This window comes from Xenopus laevis, chromosome 3L (assembly GCF_017654675.1).
Source record: "Xenopus laevis strain J_2021 chromosome 3L, Xenopus_laevis_v10.1, whole genome shotgun sequence".
Classification (NCBI taxonomy): domain Eukaryota; kingdom Metazoa; phylum Chordata; class Amphibia; order Anura; family Pipidae; genus Xenopus; species Xenopus laevis.
In genome coordinates, this window is record NC_054375.1 from 128,609,683 (window position 1) to 128,636,011 (window position 26,329).

The 26,329-nt window shown below is 39.4% G+C and overlaps 1 protein-coding gene across 1 annotated transcript in view; it reads right to left on the reverse strand.

Annotated features, from left to right (window-relative positions):
- The window catches only part of LOC108711531 (tetraspanin-15), a 99,565-nt gene extending 86,808 nt beyond the window's left edge, over nucleotides 1-12,757 (reverse strand). The window contains exon 1 of the mRNA XM_018253385.2: nucleotides 12,551-12,757. Coding sequence (XP_018108874.1) covers nucleotides 12,551-12,637 — 87 coding nt within the window. The 5' untranslated portion in view covers nucleotides 12,638-12,757. The remainder of the gene's footprint in view (nucleotides 1-12,550) is intronic.
- Nucleotides 12,758-26,329: the final 13,572 nt, after the last annotated feature.

Sequence of the window (26,329 nt, forward strand, 5' to 3'; positions counted from 1 at the left end):
CTCAATATCATTGGCATGCTCTCTAGTAAAGTGGGTGCCAGGAGGAAAACTGGACTGGTCTCAGAACAATACAGGACACAGTCAGCGTTGCCATCCACAGGGACATTGCCAATTCACCAACAGACACAGGCGCCAATTCGCTAGTGAAAGAGACCGTCACTAGCGAAAGAGACTGTCTCTATCGTTCGTTCGAACTATCGCCAGGCGACTTTTTGCTCTGGTGAAAGGTCGTTACTCTGCAAATTCAGAAGTGTGCGGATTTTGACTTCGCCACCTCAGACCAGGAGAAGTGCTAAAAAGAAGCTAGATCTTCCTCAATCTTCTGACACTTACATCATATCCTTTGTGCCGAAAATGCATTAAGTTCAAAAAACGCTGGCGACTTTTTTTTTTAGAACATATGGAGTTACATACATCACAATCAATACAGGTACAAAAGATGAGGAAGGCCCTATGCAAAAGAGCTTACACTCTAAAGGGAGGGGAGTAATACACAAGGTGTGGGAGTGGGCAAGATCGAATTGAGTGGGTGAGAAATGTGGTATTGTATGTGGTGTTGCGTTTGGTAGTTAAGCAGAGTGAGGGTAGGCTTCTCGAAAGAAGTGCGTTTTAAGAGATTTGTGTAGGGCATTATATTAATTCTCTTGTCTTTATTAAGGTTCCCTAGACATTTTTAATAAAAAGTGGTAACTTCAAGCATTTGAAGCAACTTTTATAACAAATACAACTTTGAATTACCCGCCCTATGCAAATCAACCTAAGCACAAGATCACTAGCGAACGCTAGCGCATCTTCGCTATAAAAAGCTTGCACTGCTGCAGTAAGGATAGAGAAAAGTCGTAGCGTTCGGCGCCCAGGACGAAACTTCGCATATTAGTTAATTGGTGTAGTCGTATCACATCTGCGCCTGGCAAAATGGTGCGAGGTGTGCAAAGCTGACGCTGGTGAAAATTCGCCCATTAGTGAATAGACCCCCTAAGAGAAGTCTACAACAAGTAGAATTTATTAATTTGAACACATACAAATAAACTGAATGATGAAAAAAAAACCCAAGGCTAGAATTAGAAGTGATATTGGAAGGAGGAGGAGTCGTCATTCGCATAAACTGGTGGCCAAATTGTAGTGGATGTGTGCCAGTGGGTTTTATTATGTTGCTGAGAAATCAATAGTTTATTAGTGTTCTTCATTTTAGCATGACATTTACTGCCCGCATCCCTCAAGACTAAACTGCCATGTATTCATTTACAGATACAATTAAAAAAAAATGGCAGAGTATGATTAAAGATTAAAGTGCAATAGTGCCAGTTAATATTTAATTATAGAATACTTTTTGAAGCTTGTTTGGGCATTAAAACAAGTATGACACTATTTACATTAATATGTTACACTAGTTTATGCGGGGGGACAAATCTAAAAGCAGTTCATTAATTTTAGTTAGAGAACATAAGCTGAGGGTGTTTATTATCCAAGAGCAGGTATGCAGCTGTTATAAATTTCCAATAATTCTGTAATGGGACCCTGAAATCAATAAGGCAGGGTTCAACAGCATGGGGTGCACCTGGGTAAGACTGATGCTATGCTTCACTTAGGTAAGGTGCATACATTGATAAAAACCAGCATATGTTGATCCTCAGAATATTTACATGAGTAAATTACTCCTATAGGAGGGTAGCACAGACCAAGCAAAGTGCAGTCTTTAAAGTTGTAAAATTCTACTGAACTTCCACAGTCTATTGATCCTGTTCTGCTAACTACCGATGTTTCCGGTTCCATTTAAGCAATTGTCACGGGGATATTATGCACCAAGTGATTGTTTTTGTTGATATAATCAACTGTAAAGTCTCGCTAGTGATATAATTACTCGCAATGTCGTTACCAGGCGTTTATATCAAATGATTATCTCTTGTCATATAATCGTCATCTGCTGAAATCTACTGTATATTCCAGGTGCTGGAACAGGAGAGTCAGTCACCTGCTTTGTTATATTCAGTTTCCCTGACATTTGTTCAGGATACACATTTTTGCTGAATAAAGGAATGAATGAATGGTGTTCCTAAAAGCTATACAAACACAACAATATATGAATGCTCAATAGCAAAGCTTGACCATTGTCTACATCATCAATTTTTTTGAGAAAAAAAAGCTGTGTTGTGCCCCGGATCTTCCCTACTGCCCCCTCTGCTCTCCTGAGTAATTAGCATTTTTTAATTGGTTTTAAATGCAATTTCCAGTTGGCAAGTGAGCAGAGTAAGAACCCTTAACCCTACACATCTTCAGAGGCGAAGAACACAATTTAAATGCAACCGACTTAAATGTTCTCAGTGGGAAAATATGAAGTGGCATTTAGGCTGAATTGAAATGGAACCATTAATTAAACATCCGTGTTTTTAATCAACCGAGTCAAATGCTTCTTGAAACGACTTCAGACAGTTTGTAAGAGAGAATATTATATCTCTGGCTCGTTTCAAAAAAGCCTAATTATATGTTGCTTGAGTTAACCCATTATATGTGCATTTTATGAGCTTATGGCAGAGACCATACCAGCTGTTTTGCTACCAGCATTAGTCCAGCTAAGGATAAGGTGGAAATGCCCATAGACTTATGTATTGTGCGCTGAAAAAGTCACAGCAAAAAAAAAAAAAAAAAAAAAGAAGGTGCGCAGTTTGGAAAAGGTTGCTGTGAACGTGTTTCAAAATTTTTCACGTTTTGTAAATGTTTTGGCGATTCAAAACAGGAAAGATTCACCATCGCTAGTGAAAACTATTATTTTTTTGATCCATAGTGGCTTTTGCTGATTGATTAGCCAAAGAAGGCTCATTTATATGTTCTAGCTGCTGTGTGATCGTTTTAATTGCTCTCTGCGCCACTGCATTCCTAGTGAAGGAACAGCAACTGTATTCACTAGATCGCCATCATACTGTGTGGTCTTATAGAGGCACTCTGTTGACTTTGATTTGTCTAAAACCCTTAAACCACACTGAAATGTAAAAAGAGTTGGGGAGCAACACTAGCATGAAAAAAAGTTCCTCAGGGGTGCCAAATAAGGGCTGTGATTGGTTATTTGGTAGCCCCTATATGGTATGGCAGCCTACAGGAGACTCTGTTTGGCAGTACACCTGGTTTTTATGCAACTAAAACTTGCCTCCAATGCTAGAATTCAAAAATAAGCACCTGCTTTGAGGCCACTGGGGCAACATCCAAGGGGTTCACATGCTACTGGTTGGGGATCACTGTTCTAAAACTTTCTTGCTGCAGGACTCAAGCCACTTGTAGGCCATGTTTCTGGTATAGGAAATTAAAATGTCACAATTGCTAAACGACAAACCGTGTGGTTTCCATTTCCAAAAAACAAAAGTACCTCCTCAAAAGCACAAAGAAAGAATTGACAAGAGATCACTACATTAATAAAATGTAAATAAATACAAATATAGTTACATTCAAGAAGTGCCAAATGTTAAGCGACAAGATGAACAAGAAAGATAAAGGTAGACCTAATCCAATATATTCTCACAACTGTTTAAGGGCAGATCACGGTTTGGGGGCTGATTGAAAATGTTTTTTTTCAGGTGGTGATTTGGTTTCACCCATCAGGAAAAAGGTTAGCAAATCAGCAAGGAGATAAAAAAAAGGACCCGTGTCATTTCCAGTCATGGCCAAGGCTCTGTGGCCACATTTCTTTACCGCACTGGTCTCTTGATTTACTGTTTTAGTCCCAGAAAACAATCTAAAGCCTTCACAGTTATTGTAAATGGGCCCGGAGATGATGTATTCTCTGGTACCCACAGTTACTGACAGCACAGCTTGTGGTTGCTTTCAGATATCACAATATACTCATCATCATCATTTATTAATATAGCGCCCACAAGTCATGCAGTGCATGCTGTATTCTTTCTAGTCAAGGCAGTTTGAGATAAAAATATTTCCTGTAAGGGCACTTATGTCCACTCAAAGGAGCGGGACTATGTGGAAGAACAGAACTTGGCACAAAATCACATTATGTACTTATCAAATGCAGCTTAAATTTGCTAGCTACTGGAATGACTCAAGAACATGTGGCGTACCCAGCTGCCAATTTTTACAAAATTGTCAAACCCTGATCTACCTAGTCTCCACATTGATCAAACCCAATCCCTACTGCCTCTCAGAAGAGTCTCAGCCTTTTTTCCACTAATCTCAGGATTCCTCTAGGAAAAACAGGTTTGTAGCAATAGCAACAAAATCTGCTACTGCAGATGGCTTTGATTGAATTGTGTACGTGGCTTGTGCTTCAACAGCACAGCATATTAATACAGATGGCTATGCCTTCCCAACAACCACTGAGTGATGACAACAGTGTTGGACTCTGGTGGATCCATCAAAGAACCTGACATCAAGGGCCCACCCTGAGATCCACCAAATGGAGACAAAGCCAAATGTAACTGAGGCTATAACTGCTTATGGTGGAAATAAAGTGCTAATGGTATTTTTTCTATACTGGGGCCCACTAGGACCTGGTCCTAACGGGAGATACTCTGATAGCCTAGAAGGCCAGTCCAACCCTGGGAACTGAGATCTTACAGGAACCTGCAAGAGGTTAAATATGTCTCATATCTATAAGTAAATATAGCTCATCCCTTTCCTCATGAAGCCCTATAAGAAGTCTAAACTTCGTCTAGTACCACACAGGGACTGAAATTGGCCTGCTGAAATACACCATCAGAAAATTAGCCTCTACATAGGCATTAGCCTCCTCCCCTGCCTGCACTGGAAAGCATTATGTCAGCTTGGGTGCAGGCAGACACAAGGCTGATTTCAGCAAAGAAACGTGAGAGTTTCCATTCTTGTGCCGAAATCAGCCTGTGTGCCTGCACGGTTCCAAGAGCAGGCACGAGAGGAGGATAATGCCTGTGAAGGGGCTGATTTTCCTGCCTATTTCAGCAGGTTGATTTAGCCCATGTGTGGCACTAGCCCAGGAGTGTCAATACTTTACTAATGCAAGGTCAACTTTTAGTGATGTTTTCCCATTGTGATCTACATCCATAAAAGCATTGTTAGCATTCTGTTCTATGGAAATATGACTTAAATATTCATTAATGGGAAATTATATATTGCAATATTCAATAAACATCTATTTCTTATGTTACCTTAACCTAATACAGTAAATATCTGAATGAAAAGCATGAAATAGGACAGTAATTTAGACAAGCTGTTTGTTGACAGCATCTTGAGATCTACTGATCACCAGCTGAAGGTCTACTGGAAGATCCCAATCTATCTTTTGGGCTCCCCTGCACTGGCCTAAAGAGTTGATGGTATATTGTACATTGCAATATAATAATCTGAGTAGGTTTGTAAACCACTAAATTAAATCACTCATTTTATGAAAATTAGCCAGGTCCGAACAAATGGTTCAAGTCCAACAAAGTGCTACAAAAAGAGGCTTTTTGTCATTTAGTTCTAGACTTAAAAAAAAGAGCCACGTGAGGTTCGAAATCTTGTTCCCTTGCACTACAGACTGGTTCATTAAAATAAATCCTATTGCTTACATCAACTTTGCGAAATTGAGCGACTGCTAAAAAATGCCATAGACAGTTATTTTTTTATTGGGTCTATGGGGGACTTTTTTGGCCTCTGTGTACTTAAAGTGCCATGGCCTATTTCAGTCAAAACCTGATCCGTGCCTGGCGTATTTGTACACATCTTGCAACAGCCAACTGCATTTGACACAAGTGCTATATATGTATTGCTTTTACCATGACCTGTCCTGTACCTCTTATATAAAAATACATACCAAGTCCACTCACCTCCATTAGAGGTGCCAGAGAATTAAATGCTGACACATTCATTTTCTAGTTATTAGGATCACTAATAATAGCAAAAAGGTAACTATGTCAATGGAAAAGCAAAATTCATTGTAAAAAAGAAGGAAGAAAAATATAAAGTTGCTAACTGTCAAAATACTAAAAGGCAAATTAGATGGATTTCAGCTTATCCATATGACATTAGCCTAGGGAATAGAGAACTGTGTGTGTAATGCTTTGCCTACAAGACAAACACTGTAGGCAGATGAAGAGGAGGTTTTGATTCACCCTGAAACCCCTGCTGTCTACTGCAGTCATTAGAGTAGGATGATAAAATGGTATGAGCTCTTATAACCATGCAGATTAAATTACCTTTGGATACATAATTGTAGATAAAAAAGCATATAACCATAGCTCTTGTCATCTTTGCTATTTCATGTTCTCACGTCTGGATATTTGTTTATTTTCGGAAGCCCTCTCCCTCCTCCCCTTTAGAAAATCCTGTCTTTGCCCTTGAGACTTTATTTAACAAAAAGGCAGCAAATAACAAATTATTCATTCATTGCAGTTATTTATTATGTGTCATAACAATGTCTATGTCAAAAACGCATACAGCCTCATTAGAAATGTACTTAATTCAGATACGGTGAGATGGGCATACGCTGGCGTTCTACTGGGACACATGCCACAAGGCCACACAATTTCAAGTGTATGTGGCCCGTTAATACATCACTCACATTCATTTAGATGACTGAATTACTGCTGAAGAATGTCGATGACAACAAAGTGCTGTCATCAAGGAGGATAACTGTGACAACAGAACACGGCTCTAAATAAATTAACCGTTATGCTGCCCGAGCATCTGGAATACACAACAAAGTAATTAGTCTTTAATGACAGCTTTAATTCACTGGGAAACCAATTAATTTTGTTGTTGCTGAGAATACAGCAAATAGTTGCTTTCTACGGCACATTAAAGGAGTCCTTATATATGGACAGCCTTAATTACTACTCATAGAAGCATAAAAAAAAAAAAAAAACCTTACTTTCGTAAATACATAGTTACCTGAGCGATAAGAACTCCGGGTGCATTTATGATCCCACTGTAATTAGTTGAAAAACAGTGGCAGTAAAGACACTCCAATTCGCCTGTCGCTGCTTTCCATAAAAATCTATGGATAATCCGAAACCAAAAGCAAATGTAGCAGTGACAGTGAGCATTTAGAATAGTGACAAGAGGATAATGGCATGTGCCATGTGTTTTGTGGCTCACTGGATAGCAGCCATGACTTGCAGCACCAGTGTCTGGAGGCTGATTCCAGCCTGGACACTATCTGCGAGGAGTTTGTATGTTCTCATACCTCCCGACATTTGAAATAAAGAAAGAGGAACCAAATGTTACCACACCCCATAAATACCATGTCAATATTACAAAATTTGGCAGGTTATGGAAAATCTGAACACAGTTCTCTGGGTTTTAGGGTTATGTTTTATGTGTTATTACAGTTTTGCTAACAAATATGAATTGCCCTTTCAGCTGAAAGTCTAAGTTCTCCCAAGAGACCTGCTTATCTTAAATTGTTACAATTGTATCTTTGCTTACCTAAAATGTATCTAAGTGCAGGTGCTGAGTATTCTGGGCTCTCAGTCAAAAGGCCTCTTGTTTAGTTAAGTTTAAGAAAACTTTTTAGAAAAGTTTTAGAAATCTTTTTCGGGCTGTTCAGTGCAGGAGATAAAAGAGAAACTCTGGACATTTCAGTAAAAATCCGGGGCTGAGCCGTCAAAATCAGGATTGTCACACGAAAAACGGGACAGTTGGGATGTACATGTTCTCCCTGTGTCTGCCTGGGTTTCCTCCAGGTACACTGGTTTCTTCCAACTCTCAAAAAACATACATGCAGGATAAACTTGATCTCAGAGTGCATATGTGCATAGACATGTGAACTGCTGGTGCTACACACATAGCGGATAACAATAATTTAATTTAAACTAGCAACAGCGATGCCAAACCAAGGAAAAAGATGTTTATAAAATGTTTAAAATGTAACTATGTATGACACAGGCAGGCATACTGCTGGAGAGGCATAATTGTGAGTTTTAGAGCTGCTGGAGTGACAAATACTCAGGGTGGTTGCATCTTATAGCTTCCCCAATACTGTGCCACTACTACTATCTGTAGTCAGGTTACTAAAATTTTGCACAACATGGGTGCATAGTTAATTACAAATACAAGTTACTGGGCTACACAGGGGCCTAAGAACATGTGCCTAGGTCATTCATTATAGGATTTATGTTCTGCAATAGATATGACACGAATATGAATATTTGGAATAAAAACCAGGCCAGGTGGCAAGCTTCTCATGCAAAACCTGTAGCAAACAACTCTACACATCACATTTGCATGCTCACTCTGTTGAGCCTGATTCTTCCTGCTGACATCCTGCATGCTGGATACAGCCTAGCAAATAAAAATGATAGCACTGCTGGCTTACACCAGTTGTAGAAAAATCCCCATCATGTCTTCTGGAGGTCCCACAAAATGCTGGAGAGACCTATCAATGCAGTGTCTGTGGATTGTTGTTCATGGGAAAAAAGCAGGGTCCCAATTGTGACCCAAATGCCTAAAATAAAACCATAAGTATGGTTAAAGGGTTTGTTCTCATAACCTGCAAATGAGGATAAAGGGAAGAGTAATTCTGAGTTTGGAAGTACCAAATAAAAGAAGATATGATCAGGAGATATTTTGGTGGGCTATACTTTGTTTATTGTAATTCATCTTTATAACTCTTCATTGTCCCACATCATGCAGCACTTTACAGAGATTGTTCATTATTCACTCTCCAGCAGAGCTTACAATCTAAGGTCCCTAATACATTACCATAATACACTACAGGCAAATTTATCACCAGCCAAGTAACCTTCCTGTATAGTTTTGGACTGTGGGGGAAAATTAGAGTACCCACCAGAAAACTTGAACAAAAAAGCCTACTCTCCAAATTATGTTTCCTCCTTTCCTCTCACCCCTTCTTTATTTTCCCTGTCTCTACTCTTTACAAGCTATGATCTATTTTTATCGATCTGATATTTCCATAATTTGGATCTGTATATCTTAAGTCTACCAGAAAATAATGTAAACATTAAAACACAATAGGATTATTTGTCTCCAAAAAGGATTAAATGTATCTTAGTTGGGATCAAGTACAAGGTACTCTTTAATTATTGCAGAGAAAAAGGAAACCATTTTAAAAATTTGGATTTTTTTTTGGATAAAATGGAGTCTGTGGAAGACAGCCTTTCCGTAATTTGGATCTCTCTGGATAATGGGTTTCCGGATAACAGATCCCATACCTGTATAGCCGTAAAAGGCCAAACAGTTAGGTGAGCAGTAGTGCCCACTGACATTGGGAGTTTTTCTGATACCCTGGTGGGTGAGTCCACAACTATTACAGCTAGTGCCCTGGCTGCCCTTCAATGTTAACAACTACATCACCATACAATTCAATTGTTTAAAGGCCCAAAAACAAGCTACACTTTACCAGGGAAAACATATTTTTTCAGAACAAACACCACTTTTTAACATTAAAAACAAGACAGCAGTCTGCAAAAACCTGCAAAACAAGAAATCAGAGATATTTACTAAGAAGATAATTGAGCATGACTTTACTTGATTACAGTCTTAAGCCTGTCTGGGCCTGTAGAACAACTAATTTTGCAAATCAGCGAGAGTTCTCAGCTTGTACACTAACATAGGAGAGAGGATGTGAAAAACAACTTGTAAGTCAGAGCTTAGAAACTACAGATACATCCAGGCTACAGTATTCAGTTAGATATACTGTTATACAACCCACTCTTGAAATACTGTCTGGCCCCATAAGAGATCAAGAATATCATTCTTTTATATACTGTATATTTAAATATTGCAAAGCCTGGTATGGGAAACGAATGAGGAAGTCTCTATTCCCCTATTAGGCTAAGAGACAGCTGTCCAAGGTGCTGGACTGAGTTCCCCATCTCACACGCTCTGCTAATTAAAACTGAAGGGGAAGGAATCACAGAATACTATATATATATATATATATATATATATATATATATATATATATATATATATATATATATATATATATATATATATATATAGATATATATCTATCTGCCTGGGTGCAGGTAAAAAGTGTACAGGCAGCAAAAATAAAAACAAAAAAAGTACCGCCACTCAATGGGCAATAGGCAGAGTAACTGATTTTACTAAACAAACAAAAGAAATGTTTTAATTTTGGTTTGGATTTTTTTTTTTTGTTTATTAAAATCCATTACTCTGAGCCTGTTGAGATATATATATACAGTATATATCAAACCGAGGATGTTTTATAACAGAAAGGTTGTAGACACATCCATATGATAAATACCAGGGACACAGAAGCACAAAAGTGACAAATAAAAAAGGTTTTGAAATCTAAAATAAACATTTTTCTTGTCAACATGGATGTAAATACCTGGTTTTTATGCACAAATACAGTAAAAACTACAGTATGTAGTAAGGTTACAAAGAAGTTCTCCACTTTTCACGTGATGACTTGTGATTACTTTCAATGTCATAGGCAGGTTTTGTAGTGCAAGCATAATCGGTAGTTTCTATATAACACCAGAACACTTTACTTTATGTATTTCCAGTGTCTGACTGGGGGGAGGGGTCTGGGCCCACACACACCCGATCTGGGCCCCCAACTCCCCCCCACCAACTTCAGGCCCCCCCCTTTGAAAGCCACTCACAACCTGTCTCCCATCCTGACCATCGCGTAACAGCGATTTTCTTCTGTTGTTCGGCAGGGAAAAATGGCTAGGCAGGTGGGAGAGGATCTGGGCCAGCAGGGCCCACAATGGCCGGGGCCTACCGGGTTTTCGCATGGTGTCCTGCTGGCCCAGTTCGACCCTGTGTATTTCATCGCTCTACAGGTTTCCATGAGTTTCTACATTTTTAAGGGGTCCCTGCTAAAAAAAACCTTAATGCAAAACTATGGTATTATCATAATCCACAACACAGAGGGTTTTTTTTTTTCCTAAGTATATAAATTATATTATTGTCAAACAAGACCAACCAACTTACAAAACACCAAACCATTAAACAAGAAGGAAAGACAATAATCACTGGGGTGTTGTTATGTTTTGGGTAGCCAAGGATGCGTAGAGTCTAACAATGCTTTATTAGCAGAGTCATGCAGGCATTACACAACAGTAAGCTTTTTACTTTCACTTTTAAGCTGACAGGAAGTATGCGCAGTATGTCTTGAGCACAGTGACATCTACAGGCCATTTGTATAAACACCACAGGTGTGCCAAAAGTTAGGCGCCTTTCAGTGACTGTATTCACTTACCTGATACCCCAGGATGGTGTTCCTATCAGCAGAAAACTAATAAGAACCTCGGGCCCGGGGCAGTTTTCTGTCAACAGAAGCACAAGCCTGGGGTATAAGGTAAGTGATTATAATCATTTGGTGGTGCCTAATTTTTGTCCCACCCAAGTGATTCTGACTTTCCGCCTTCCTTAAGGCTAGAGCTCTGTTTGAATCATTTAGGGTAAAAGAAAGTAGCACATATTTCGGCTTTACAAGGCACAACGGAGCGATGAATCAGCTGGAACAAAGCAGTTGTATTCCCTGTTCAGGGCACATAAAGAAAGCAGATCTATCCCATAGATGTGAGTCTCTGACTAATAATGACAAAGGTCACAGAAATTGAAAATATATATCTCCGCGTAGGTGCAAAGTCACAGCAGCACAAAGTGTAACCAGCCGGCTGCCTTTATTATTATTCTGCTGCCCTTTCTGATGTTTTGGAAATCAATTGAAAAACGCAGACTAATAGATACGGCCGCCCCACATATAGGCAAGACAAGCATAGGGTTAACTTACAGACGTTTCTAAACGCTGAATGTTTTTTTTTTAATGTTTATCAACCAGTTTGGAAGCACTGTACAAAACAAAGCAGGAACCCTGTGCACATACACACTGCTACACTGCAGGATACTGAGTCTCACTGAAGACCCCAAACTTTCAGAAGACATTATAGAAGGAAGAGGGGGGCTCTTATAGCAAAGAGCACAAGGATAGTATACATTGTATTGAAAACAGCTTGGGACGTGGGATTTATAAAGAGGGTAAAGGTGGGTAGTGTCAGTGTCAGCACAAGGGAGCACATTACAATGTTTATTTGTACATTTCATTCAAAGAGAGCCCTATGAGCTAAGGGCTGACAACTACTACTAGCAAAGTAACACATTCCCACAACAGATGGTGGGAGGTATAGTTCTGTACCAGCTAACCATGATGTGAGTGAGGGGTTACTATAGTTCTGTACCAGCTAACCATGATGTGAGGGGTTACTATAGTTCTGTATCAGCTAACCATGATGTGAGGGGTTACTATAGTTCTGTATCAGCTAACCATGATGTGAGGGGTTACTATAGTTCTGTATCAGCTAACCATGATGTGAGGGGTTACTGGCAGAAGCAAGAACTGTCCCACTCTGCTCCTCAGTGATTTTACTACTTGGTCCCCAAGCAATCCCCTCACTGTTGTAAGCAGAACACACCTTACAATGAATGAAGCTAGGCTGCACAGAGCCACGCCTCCCCGGGAATATTCTTTATTAGAGCAGCTCACTGCCCCAATGGAGTCCCGCCCACCCGACTCCCAAGCAATAAGCAGCACGTCTCCTTCTGTACAGCCTCCCACCCTGCAGCTGCAGCCCCAGATACAACAGGCACCTACCGAGAATAACGTAGAGTAGAAGGACAAAGACCATTTGCTGTAGTAATACGGCCGCTGGAAAGCTTTCCAGTCTTCCCGCTCAGCCATGTCTGTGACTGGCACGTCAACAGGGCGGTCTGTGTTGTTACATGGGCACTGGGCAGCCACCACCCGACTCACTGTATCACTAGTGGCGGCAGCAGCCACTTTACCCACAGCACTTCCGTGTAAAGTAGTAGGGAGGGGCGGGGCTTTGTTTCTTAACCCTTTGTGCTGTAACTGGAGGCAGCAAATCCTGTGTCTGTAAATAATATATAGGAAAAATGGGGAAACATAACGACAGACTGGCTTCTGTATAATCACTGGCATAACTAGAGATGGTGCCTATAGTAACAGTGGGATAATAGTCTCTGGGAAGGGACTGTGACTGTAGGATAGCAGGTATAGTAGGGAGAGATGGTGTCTATAGTAACAGTGGGATAATAGTCTCTGGGAAGGGAGTGTGACTGTGGGATAGCAGGTATAGTAGGGAGAGATGGTGCCTATAGTAATAGTGGGATAATAATTTCTGGGAAGGGACTGTGGGATAGCAGGTATAGTAGGGAGAGATGGTGCCTATAGTAACAGTGGATAATAGTCTCTGGGAAGGGACTGTGACTGTGGGATAGCAGGTATAGTAGGGAGAGATGGTGTCTATAGTAATAGTGGGATAATAATTTCTGGGAAGGGACTGTGGGATAGCAGGTATAGTAGGGAGAGATGGTGCCTATAGTAACAGTGGATAATAGTCTCTGGGAAGGGAATGTGACTGTGGGATAGCAGGTATAGTAGGGAGAGATGGTGTCTATAGTAACAGTGGATAATAGTCTCTGGGAAGGGAGTGTGACTGTGGGATAGCAGGTATAGTAGGGAGAGATGGTGTCTATAGTAACAGTGGATAATAGTCTCTGGGAAGGGAGTGTGACTGTGGGATAGCAGGTATAGTAGGGAGAGATGGTGTCTATAGTAACAGTGGGATAATAGTCTCTGGGAAGGGAGTGTGACTGTAGGATAGCAGGTATAGTAGGGAGAGATGGTGTCTATAGTAATAGTGGGATAATAATTTCTGGGAAGGGACTGTGGGATAGCAGGTATAGTAGGGAGAGATGGTGTCTATAGTAACAGTGGGATAATAGTCTCTGGGAAGGGAGTGTGACTGTAGGATAGCAGGTATAGTAGGGAGAGATGGTGTCTATAGTAATAGTGGGATAATAATTTCTGGGAAGGGACTGTGGGATAGCAGGTATTGTAGGGAGAGATGGTGTCTATAGTAACAGTGGATAATAGTCTCTGGGAAGGGAGTGTGACTGTGGGATAGCAGGTATAGTAGGGAGATATGGTGCCTATAGTAACAGTGGATAATAGTCTCTGGGAAGGGAGTGTGACTGTGGGATAGCAGGTATAGTAGGGAGAGATGGTGTCTATAGTAACAGTGGATAATAGTCTCTGGGAAGGGAGTGTGACTGTGGGATAGCAGGTATAGTAGGGAGAGATGGTGTCTATAGTAACAGTGGGATAATAGTCTCTGGGAAGGGAGTGTGACTGTAGGATAGCAGGTATAGTAGGGAGAGATGGTGTCTATAGTAATAGTGGGATAATAATTTCTGGGAAGGGACTGTGGGATAGCAGGTATAGTAGGGAGAGATGGTGTCTATAGTAACAGTGGGATAATAGTCTCTGGGAAGGGAGTGTGACTGTAGGATAGCAGGTATAGTAGGGAGAGATGGTGTCTATAGTAATAGTGGGATAATAATTTCTGGGAAGGGACTGTGGGATAGCAGGTATTGTAGGGAGAGATGGTGTCTATAGTAACAGTGGATAATAGTCTCTGGGAAGGGAGTGTGACTGTGGGATAGCAGGTATAGTAGGGAGAGATGGTGCCTATAGTAACAGTGGATAATAGTCTCTGGGAAGGGAGTGTGACTGTGGGATAGCAGGTATAGTAGGGAGAGATGGTGTCTATAGTAACAGTGGGATAATAGTCTCTGGGAAGGGAGTGTGACTGTGGGATAGCAGGTATAGTAGGGAGAGATGGTGCCTATAGTAACAGTGGGATAATAGTCTCTGGGAAGGGAGTGTGACTGTGGGATAGCAGATATAGTAGGGAGAGATGGTGTCTATAGTAACAGTGGGATAATAGTCTCTGGGAAGGGAGTGTGACTGTGGGATAGCAGGTATAGTAGGGAGAGATGGTGCCTATAGTAACAGTGGGATAATAGTCTCTGGGAAGGGAGTGTGACTGTGGGATAGCAGGTATAGTAGGGAGAGATGGTGCCTATAGTAACAGTGGGATAATAGTCTCTGGGAAGGGACTATGGCTGTAGGATAGCAGGTATAGTAGGGAGAGATTGTAGCCATAGACTTAGCTGCCTAGCAAGAGGTAACACAGCAGTGGGCCACACCCATTTTATTATGTTTGTAGTGCCTGCAGCAACTCTAGGTACAGCAATCTCATGTAGGAGAAGGAAAAAGTAATCAGGGAGGGAATAGTTCTTTCTAAAACCTTTGTGCAGTCGGTGGGGCAGAGACACTTCCTTTGGTTCTCTGTGACGCTACAACCCTGCTTATGCGTATAGAAATATACATATGAAAGAATGGTGAGCCTGAAGTGCTATGTAATCAGAGCCCCAAAAAAAAAAGAATTTTAGGCTCCCACTATATTTATAACATGTATTGAAACTGCTTGTGTTCCAATAGGCCTGCCCAAAAGATCCCCAGGGTCTGCTTCTTCTATAATTACACCGCCTTTGTATAATATATGCTTTATTGTTTCCTAATACAAACCCGACTTCTAAACAAAAACTAATTCTTCTTTTGAAACAAAATGAAGTAGTTGATTGCCACCATTTAATATATCATCAGAATAATAATATGCATTTTTGGACGCAGTGTCAATTTTACACGAGTCACAGGGATGTGGCGCCCAGCCAAATCAGATTGTTAATTGTTTTCCAACCCACACAATAACAGCCATCTGGCACAGGAACAAAAATAAAAATATGTGTGAAACTATTCTTTATGTCAACCAGTGCTTGGCCAATGGCTCAGTGTGGCCCAAGAACCAAATGTTGAGATTAGTCTGATGTGCCACTGTCAGGGGCGTAACTACAGAGGACGCAGACCCTGCAGCTCCAGGGGGCCAAGGGGACCCCACGAGGCCCTGATTAATGAGTAATTATAATAAATATTGGTAAAACAGGACAACTTCTGGACATGCTGTGAGGCCCAGTCACATCTAGTTACCCCACTGGTCACTCTGCTTGGGTGTCTATATCCGAGTAAGATTTGCTGGTTTGTGCCATTTACCAGGCTAGCACCCCTTTATATCACCCCTTTATATCACAACACACTTATAATAAAAGTCAATTCCCAGGTTTATTTAAATATTCACAAGATATTTTCAGGGTGGATAGTTAACAGTACTAATCAGACATTACTATGAAATACACCATACAAACCGATTCTGTGACAGTATTTCTCTTAAAATGATCAGGAAAAGTTAAAAACAATTGCACAATTCCAGCTTTTACAATATGGATTTCCTGCACATAGAACTCAGTGGCATAAAACACTTTTTATATCTATATAGGGTCACTTACTCCGAGCTCCCCTTATAAATCCTTTAAGTTGCAGTTTAAAATAGCACTAAGAAACCTTCCTGTCGATAAAACAGTTTACCTACTGTATATAAAATTTGTGTTCCCAGCTGGGGTCTACCAGTTGAAACTTAAAACAAGGGAGCTCTGCTTCACCCTTCCCTGCTGTGTGTAGTATATCACACCACATAAATATTGCCTCCTGTGTTACCAAAGCAGACTCGGGCAGAGCAAACTTTTGTGCGTTTCACACTTTGTGATTTCTCAAGTCCCATTTCTGCTGGTAAGGGCCAGATGATATAACTAATAATTGTATTTTCATTAAACTGTTATGATTTCTATAATAACCACCCACAGTAAGTGTGCTTATCTTTAGAACATTACCCAGATCCCATCTCGTAATGCTACTGGGGCACGAATAAGAGTGGTTACAAACAGATGCAGTGGTACTTCACAATACAGCAGATAATGTATTTTCTCCAGGGTTTTATTGCCAGAAAATCACTTTGGTAAATACATTTCACACCATTATACTATGCAAAAAATCATGGATATACCACTTCTGGAATATGCTGAATTTAAAAAATTTTTAAGGCCTTATACACAAAGCAAATTCACTAAAGGACGAAGCGCCTAACACTAGCGTTAATTCGCTAGTGTAGCGCATTTTCGTTAATTCGCCGATTCACTAACGGACACTAGCATAAATTCGCTAGTGTTACTTCGCACCCTTACGCCTGGCGAATTTGCACAATGGACATCACTACGCAAATTCCCTGACACGCGCATTTTTCTGAACGCTACCTTTTATGCCAGACTTCCTTCGCCACCTCAGACCAGGCGAAGTGCAATAGAGTAGATAGGGATTGCTTCAAAAAAGGTTACATTTTTCTAAGTCCCAAAAAACGCTGGTGTTTTTTCTTTTTTTATGGGTGATAGGCTGAAAAAGATCAAACATTTTTTTGGGGCTACCCTCCTTCCCCCCTACATTTCCTAACTCATGGTCAAAAAAAAATGTGAAAAACATGTGCAAACCACTATTTTTGCACTTCTGTGCCCTGCACTTTCAAGAATATGTGCAGTCCTATGCACTCCAATATGGAGCACAAAGTATGCCTCATGAATACAGCATCGCCTGTGTATGGCAATTGCTTTTATTGAAATTAAATGCGTCCATGTTAAACCATCAAATTTTTGCTCACCTTTAAATTAACTTTGAGTATGATGTACAGAGTGATATTCTGAGACAATTTGCAATTGGCTTCCATTTTTTATTATTTGTGGTTTTTGAATTATTTAGCTTTTTTCTTAGCAGCTCTTCAGTTTGCAATTTCAGCAATCTGTTTGCTAGGGTATAAATTACCCTAGCAACCAGGCATTGCTTTGAATATGGATAGGAGAGGCCTGAATTGAAAGATGAGGTATAAAAAGTAGGGATGCACTGAATCTAGGATTCGGTTCAGGATTCGGATTCTGGCGAATCGAAAACAACTCCTTATTTGTTTATGCATATTTGGGGCAGGAATGGAAATCACGTGACTTTACATCACAATACAAGGAATTAAAAATATATTTTGCCCACTTTTTCGTTTCCCACCCTTAATTTGCATAGGCAAATTCGGTACAGTATTCCGCCGAATCCCCAAATAATTCGTAAAAGATACTGTGAGATAGTGTGAAAAAGTATAATATTAAATATTAAAAAGTATTTACATTAGCAGCATTAACAGTAGATTTGTAGGCTTACAGAGCAAGTTTAGATGGGTCAGTGACCCCCATTTGAAAGCTGCAAAGAGTCAGAAGAATAATTAAAAAAACTAAAAAAAAAAAAATTTAAGGCCAATTAAATAGTTGCTTAGAATTAGCCATTCTACAACATACTACAATCACGTGAAAAAAGTTGCACACGTTTTTTTGGATTTTTATTTCTCCTGCAATTATGTTTCTAAAAAAGCAGCATTGAAAACTGGTAACTTGGGCCCCCTGTGTTCTGCCGTTTCAAATCCAAAACCCTTAGGAATCTACTGAATTCTGCAAAAAGTCTTGGGATTTGGTCAACGCCTGAATTTGCTGCATCCCTATTATATGTGTTTGTGTATTATATATATATGTGTGTGTGTGTGTATATATGCTTGCCTATTTTTGCAATAGGAAAATAATCTTTGTAAATATATATCCAGCACATGGAAACTGCACATAAAATTAAACGGTAGCTAAGGGGACAGTAGTAGACCTATTACACAGCTATCATAAAGGAGTCATAAAAACCTTAATGAAAGTGCAATCAATACAATAAATATATACAAAGTCCCGCAAGGTCTGGTCTGGGCAGTCACTCGGCAGAAGTTATTTTCCACACTTCTGGTACATCATAAAAGCCAACAAAATCGTTTATTAAAATTCAGTGTATTTCACTCCAAGGCACTTAAAGAGAGTTTGTTATTCCCTAGTACTTCCTTTCATGAGTCACTGGCTCTGTTCGAAGTTAAGGGCAATGGCACCCTGTGCGCATTCGTGACTGGTGACTTTCGCTTGATAAGGTGCCAGTAAGCACTTTTGAGCAATAATCGCCTGCCATGAAAGTACATTGGGTAATTCCCATTCAAATGAATTTTTTTTTTACATTTTTGAAAGTTTTGTCTCCTTCCTCCCGAGCTGCAAAATGCCAGGTCAAAAAATCACTCAGTATCACTCCCCCCAACTGTTTATACATACATTATACAAAAGGTTCAGTACTACCTGTAATAAGATTTGTTATTATTACTTTAGATGCTTACGATATCTGCTGGCTGCAGTGCAGTAAATATAAATGTACCTTTCAGGCAAGGTTATTGACCCTGCTTTGTGTCTTTGGAGACACTGGTCTTTTTCCCCATGTCTTTTCTACCATAAATGATGTTCTGATTGAAAGTTTTTAGTTTAAAAAGAGTTAACAATACAGAAGTACCAGCAAATACACTTCCCCATGCACACACTTAAGGTGACTGGAAATTCAGAAGTATGAAACAATTTCCAGTATTACATAATTATATGGTTTTATTTTGTCAGTTTCCCTGTAACGTGGATTTTTATAGACCTTTTGACTTCCAACACCACTTTAAACAGCACAATATCTTATCAGTCCCTCTTAACCTTTTATCACCCAAACAAGTCTCTATTTGCAGAAGAACAAGCATGAAAATAGTTCACAGGGATGCCAAATAAGGGCTGTGATTGGCTATTTGTTAGCCCCTATGTGGACTGACAGCCTATAGGAGGCTCTATTTGGTAGTACGCCTGGTTTTTATGGAACCAAACCTGCCTTCAAATCTGGAATTCAAAAATAAGCACCTGCTTTGAGGCCACTTGGAGAAACATCCAAGGGGTTGATGAGTAACATGTTGCTTCAGAGCCACTGGTTGGAGATCATGGCTCTAAACAGTTTACTCTTTGGATTATATGTGATACACATTAACATTCATGATCTGGTACAAAATATTTAACATTCATGATGTGATACAAAAAGACAACTGGTGTGGATGGAGGTTGTTGCAAGGTGCAGTAGGTGGACAGCAGTAAGAGATCATATTGGCCTGGGGCACCACAAGGTAAATCTTACCCTGCTTTTCGTGCTACATTAGTTGACAGAGATACTTGTGGTTATGCCTACACCTTGTGTTTTAGGAAACAATATACAAGCTCATAAAATGAGAAATGAATTCAATCCATTGACCTGTTATACTCATAACCCCCTGGTATGGAAAAGTGCAAGGATGCAGCTTGCTGTAAACTGTTTTAATTTCAATTATCAACTCCAGGGATTCAAGGAGAATTCCAATGAACAATTGACCTGCCCATCTGTTTTGGGTCAAATCCTAGTAACCATCTAGTTTAGTCATGTAGTCCACAAATTAGTCAAAATCTGGCATGGCCCCTGCCACTTCTGGGTCAGCCAATGCCTTTTCTATACAACTCTCAGGAGCCATCAGCAGACGAGCTTTCCATCAGGACAGATCACCTACACTCTGATAGAAATAAAAGCTTTTTATAGCAACTTCTTCAGGAGTCTTCACATGAAACAAGGGCCAAACATTGTCTTCATTCACACAGTTAACTTATTCATATCTTTTTACACCCCAGCCATAAGTTTGTCTTGTGTCTACTTATTGTACTGGGTCAGAGTCCACAAATACTTTTTAAAAATGGTTTATTGCTGCTCTATGAACACCATTTTAGGCTAGAAATACTTGTTTTATAATCTTTAACATTTATTGAGGCAAATGTCTACATATTCTCCTAGAATAATGCTTCAATTTACAAGTCCAATTGCTGGTTGCCATTGTATTAATGATCCCTATAATTCAGGAAATGAGTGTTTTGTCGCCTTTGCGCTGGTAATTACAGTCTTTCCCATGATGAGCCCTCAGAAGAACACAAATGCATGATTCACGTCTAAAGTGTCCCTTCGCATTACTCTATAATGAATGGGAGAATTGCCTTTGATTAGACTGCGGTAGAATATGAAATTCAGGTTTATTAATATGAAGACGTGTGAAACCACTGCAGCCTGAAATAAAACAATTAATTGTTCTTAGGTCTCCTCAAAATATTCTCTGTAAATTTGCTACAGCATCTGAATAATGAAGACCAATACATTCTCCTGGATTCTTTTTCATGCTTACATGATACGGTCTCTTGTTTTTGGATTTGTGCCTAGAGTGGGAATGGAGATTCATTACTCTGCAACTGTTCTAGCACTGGAATGGTATATTTGCATAGTATGATAAAAATAATTATATATATATATATATATATATATATATATATATATAAAATAATATAATATATATATATATATATATGTGTGTGTGTGCATTGTTCATTATATTAAATCCCCTCTGAACTTAACACAGTGAAATGATCTCATAATGAATGCTGCAACTTAGTGAAGGTATACAGTACCATTATATAAAAATGATCATTATTGAACGTCTGGTGACATACAGGAGGAGTATAACTGCTTGCTGGCGCTGCACTAGGCAGTCTCCATCCACAACAGCTGCTTTGGAGCTTAGTATTTAAACCTTTCCCTGCTCTAAACATATTTACAACTAAAACCTGGGCTTTTGGGGCTGCTACAAAGGAAGATATCATTTGATTATCGGTTGCATGTCTTGCAGGTCGTGACAAAAATGTGAAAATGTTTCAGTTGTGCATCATAGGTGAAATGCTTCTATAGTTCTAGTTTCCTTTTTATCCAGCTCCAGCTGTTTCACAGGGAAGAGTAGAGAGACAGAACATGCTGAAGGCAGTTGTTATAGACCATTATCTTTGGCTCCAACGCAGAGTCTGTATGGTTTTCCATGGCATCATAGCAAAACATAGAGTTTGCATGTGCATTAAAAACATTTATTCCTGCTGATGCTGACAGTTTGTGTACTTGATTAATTACCCGTTATCCAGAAAGCTCTGTGTTATGGAAAGGCTGCCTTGCATAGCATCCATTTTATACAAATAATCCAGATTTTTAAAAATGATTTCATTTTTCTCTGTAATATTAAAACAATACCTTGTACTTGATCAAAACTAAGATATAATTAATCCTTACTGGAAGCAAAACCAGCCTATTGGGTTTAATTAAACGATAAGTAAAACCCTAAAATAAATGGAAAATTGCTATTCTAAGCACTTTTGCAATATACATGTATTATTTATTTTATTTTAATTCCATGATATTAAAGGATATTAAAGGATACATGTACTGTTAATGTCAATGAATTGTGTTCAACAGCGCCACCTGCTGGTCATTTTCCGACAAGTCTGACCACCAAGTAGTCAAGGAAGTTGTCAGGATAAGGAAAGAGGCTGCTCTGATGTTCTGCTTAGAAAAAAAAATAGAAACCTTTTTAAAACTCTTTCCTAAGCAGAAGAGCACCAGAGCAGCCTCTTTTTTTTCTCCTGACAACTTCCTTGACTACTTGGTGGTCAGACTGGTCGGAAAATGGCCAGTAGGTGGCGCGGTTGTAACAAAATTTATTGACGTATCCTTTAATATTATGAAATTTTAATAAAATAAATAATGAATGTATATTGCAAAAGTGCTTAGAATAGCATTTTCGTGAATTTTACATTCACTCATTTTTAAGGTTTACTCATCCTTTAATGCTTACATGATTTTCTAGTAGACAAAGTACGAAGATCCAAATTAAAGATCCATTATGCAGAAAACCCCAGCTACCAAGCATTCTGAATAACAGGTCCCATACCTGTACTTAATTCTTTGTGTCTCCATTCACTCATACCATGGTTCTGTCACATACAGTGATCCAAACCCAAAAGAGGAGCTTAGTATCTCATCATGTAGTGGTCTTTCATCTATAACAGGGACCTCTGGCATCTGTCTCCCAGTTATTGGGGCGCTGACAGGTCTTATTGCAGGAGATTCCCAGTGCTTTCAGGAGGGTGCATGAGTGTAACCAGTAACAAATAAGCTAAGTGTATTTTGACATGCTGAGTCAAAACCATACAGGAGAATGGGGTACCAAATCGCAAGACTGAAGCAAAGGCGGAGACAATCTTTAGACACCAAAAAAATGAAGATCAAACCCGAGATAGGACTGAAACAGACTGGGGTAGGAATGGGATAAACAAGGGGTAAAAAAAAACAAGTGTAAGTGGCAAGTGCAAGGAAAACATTAACGTAGATCAGTCAAGAACAAAAGCTTGGCAATGAATTTTAATGGGATGCTTCACCTTTCAGATCATGTTTAGTATGTTATTGAATGGCCAATTCTAAGCAACTTTTTAATTGGTCTTTATTATTTATACTGTTTTCATTACTGGCCTTCTTCTTTAGACTCTTTCCAGCTTTGAAATGGGGGTCACTGACCCTATATAAAAACAAATGCTCTGTAAGGTTAAAACGTTATATTTAGAATGGACAGTCTAACCCACAAGGGATCGATCTTTCTTACCTCTAAATGTGCTTGCAGATATAGTAAATCTATTACCCTCCCATAATGCAAATACAGCCTTGCACTCAACTCTCTTGCTCTACCTCTTCAGTTACCAGTGGCATTCCAATTTATTTTAAACATTCTCAAAGCCTAGAAACTGCAAAAACTGTCAGATCCCAGGGGCATGCATAGGGTTAATGGATTCTTATCCATTAGTTGCTTTCTTACAAATAACTTTCTTTCTGTGCATTATTGAAGTCACAAAAGGTCCAAATTCAAAGCTGCAGTTTTACTCCTTCGCTGTGCCGCTCCTGTCCCCGCTAAGGTCCCTCTAAGTGGTTATATATCAGATCAATGGAACATTATTACCAAGGGCCACATTTGTGTGTGTTAGATGTATAAATGTATAAATCTAAAAGCTTGCTGTAAACAGCCGCTCTGTCTTACCTGAAGAATTTTTTTGGGTATGCTAAGCTAAGAGCAAGGAACCCAGCTGCTATTGAAAATGTTATATAAATGGAAATGTAGCCACAAGAGAAATGGCAATCATTATTTTAAACACCTGGCAGTTTTTGAGAAAACAAATGTCCTTTTAATGATGACCAGGAAATATTTTGGAGCTGTTATAGAATGATCTGTATAACACTTAAAGGGGTTGTTCACCTTTAAAGGAGAACTAAACTATAAAATTCTATATACTGAATTTATTGCACCAGCCTAAAGTTTCAGCTTGTCAATAGCAGCAATGATCCAGGACTTCAAACTTGTCACAGGGGGTCACCATCTTGGAAAGTGTCTGCGACACTCACATGCTCAGTGGGCTCTGAGCAGCTGTTGAGAAGCTAAGCTTAGGGGGTCGTCGCAAATTATCAAGCAAAAAATTAGGTTTGCCAGTTACAGGGCTGATTATGAAATTCTGATGCTAATTGCACTTGTTTCTGTGCTGCCATATACTAATTATCTGTATTACTTACTAATCAGTGTTATATTGTGACATTTCTATTCTATGTGTACTGTATATTGTAAGCTCAATAAGTGACAGCAGCACAGAGCATGTGCAGTGAATCAGCAGAAAAGAAGATGGGGAGCTACTGGGGCATCTTTGGAGACACAGATCTTTACTGCTAAAGGGCTGTGGTTGCCTTGGGCTGGTAAAGAAGCCCAAAACATAATGCACAACATTTCTAGCTACTTCTTTATTTAAGCTTTAGTTCTCCTTTAAAATAACCTTTAGTATGATTTAGAGAGTGCTATTCTGACATAATCTGCCATTTGTGTTATTTTTTTCATTATTTGTGGATTAAAGTAATGAAAATATAATGTACTGATTGTGCTGCACTCATACAACTACTGTGTTTGCTGCAGAAACATTACAATAGTTTATATAAACCAGCTGTTATATAGCCATGGGGGCAGCCATTCAAAGCTGAAAAGGAGAAAATGCACAGGATACTCAACAGATAACAGATAAGCTTCTGTAGTATACAATGGAATTCTTCAGAACTTGTCTTTGATCCATTGTGTATACTGTGCTTAAATGGCTGCCCCCGTAACTGCACAGCAGCTTGTTTATATAAATTATAATAGTTTTTCTGAAGCACACACACCAGTTTTACCAGTGCAGGGCAACAGTATGTCATTCTTTTAAAACACTTTCATTTTTTGGCGTAACTGTTCCTTTGACTTAAAAGAGAAATGACTGTGAAGGGATAGTGATACAGCCAAGTCAGCTGAGGCATTTAAATGGCTCAGAGCATTTTTGTGCATTCTTGTAATTGTGACATCATTTTTAGGAAATGTTGCATAAAAAGAGCCCTCATTAAAAAAATGTGGGCTATAGCCTGCTTCCTTATCATTCCGGCTATACTCTCATACTGTAAGGGGGTTATTTATCAAAATCCAAATATTTCTGATGTTTTGAATAAAAAAAAGTCCAGCCAAACTAGAATCCATGATTTATCTTTATTATTAAAAAAACACAAAAAAAAATTGGATCGACAAAAACCACAACAGATCACACAAAACCGTTTTTTTGTAATGTTGCGCAAAAAAATCTGAATTTTTCAGATTTGACTCCCAAAAAGTCCTCATTTTTTCGGATTTGATGCCTGAAAAGTCCGAATTTTTCAGATTTGACTCCTGAAAAGTTTTCATTTTTCGTAAAATCCACGAAAAAGCCTGAAATGTTTTTTTACACTAAACATTTTGAGTTTTTACCATTCGGTAAATAACCCCTCAGTGTTTTCTTCCCAATCCCAACACATACAGTATACCCTCTACCACTGCATATTCTACTGTGTGTTGACCTCTTCCTACTGCAGTATTTTCACTTCACTCTAAAATAATCAAATGTTTTGTTCCCACAGAGCCATAGGCCAGATTAACTGTTTAGCCTTTATTTAACACCACTGGGAGAGATACAAGGAGCACAAAGGTGGAAAAGTGTGCGTAAGCCGTATTATTAATAGCTTCCTTTAATTATCCAAGATGATTTTACATTAGTCCCTGAACACTAAATGATTACATAAGGCAGTTAAAGCTGGAGAAATATGCAGAAGCATCAGAAATAGTAAAGCTGGGTAGCAATTTTTTTTTAAACTACCCACCTAGGAAAAATAAAATGCTCTAAGTAAAATATAAATATATATTAATATATAACATTTAAAAAAAATATATAAATGTAAATATATGTAGGGGACAAGAGGAATCCTTCCCCTGTTTTTCTGCCTGTGACATCATCCTGCCCAGTTACAGGCTGGAGAGCGATCTGATTGGCTGGGCACCCCAGTGCATCCTTGGGAGAGAGGGTGTGCCTGACTTTGGAGCCAAATGCACGGGGTCTCACAGAGAGCTGAACAGAGCCAGCACAAGTAGCTGTAAGAGTGTCTAGTACAGAGAAGCTGTTAAATCTGTGGAGGTACAGGTTGAGCCCAGCCTGTTCCCTGCCAAGCTGCTAGAGACTCAGAAGGAGAAAGGTGCCACTGGTGAGATTTATCCTGCTGCAGAGCTGCCTGTAATCTCCAGTGTCATTGCCTCTGAGAGCCCCCGGTAAATGAGCCACCCAAGGGAGGATACAGGCACGGATACAAGCGTGGGGCCCCAAAGTGAAGACAAGTCTTGTGTATTTACCTGCTACGTGGGAGCTGCTGCTAAATCCCAAAGGGAGAGGTACTTTTGGGAAAATGGTAGCGCTACCTGGGGAATAAGAGCTCTGGGGAAGGGACATTTCA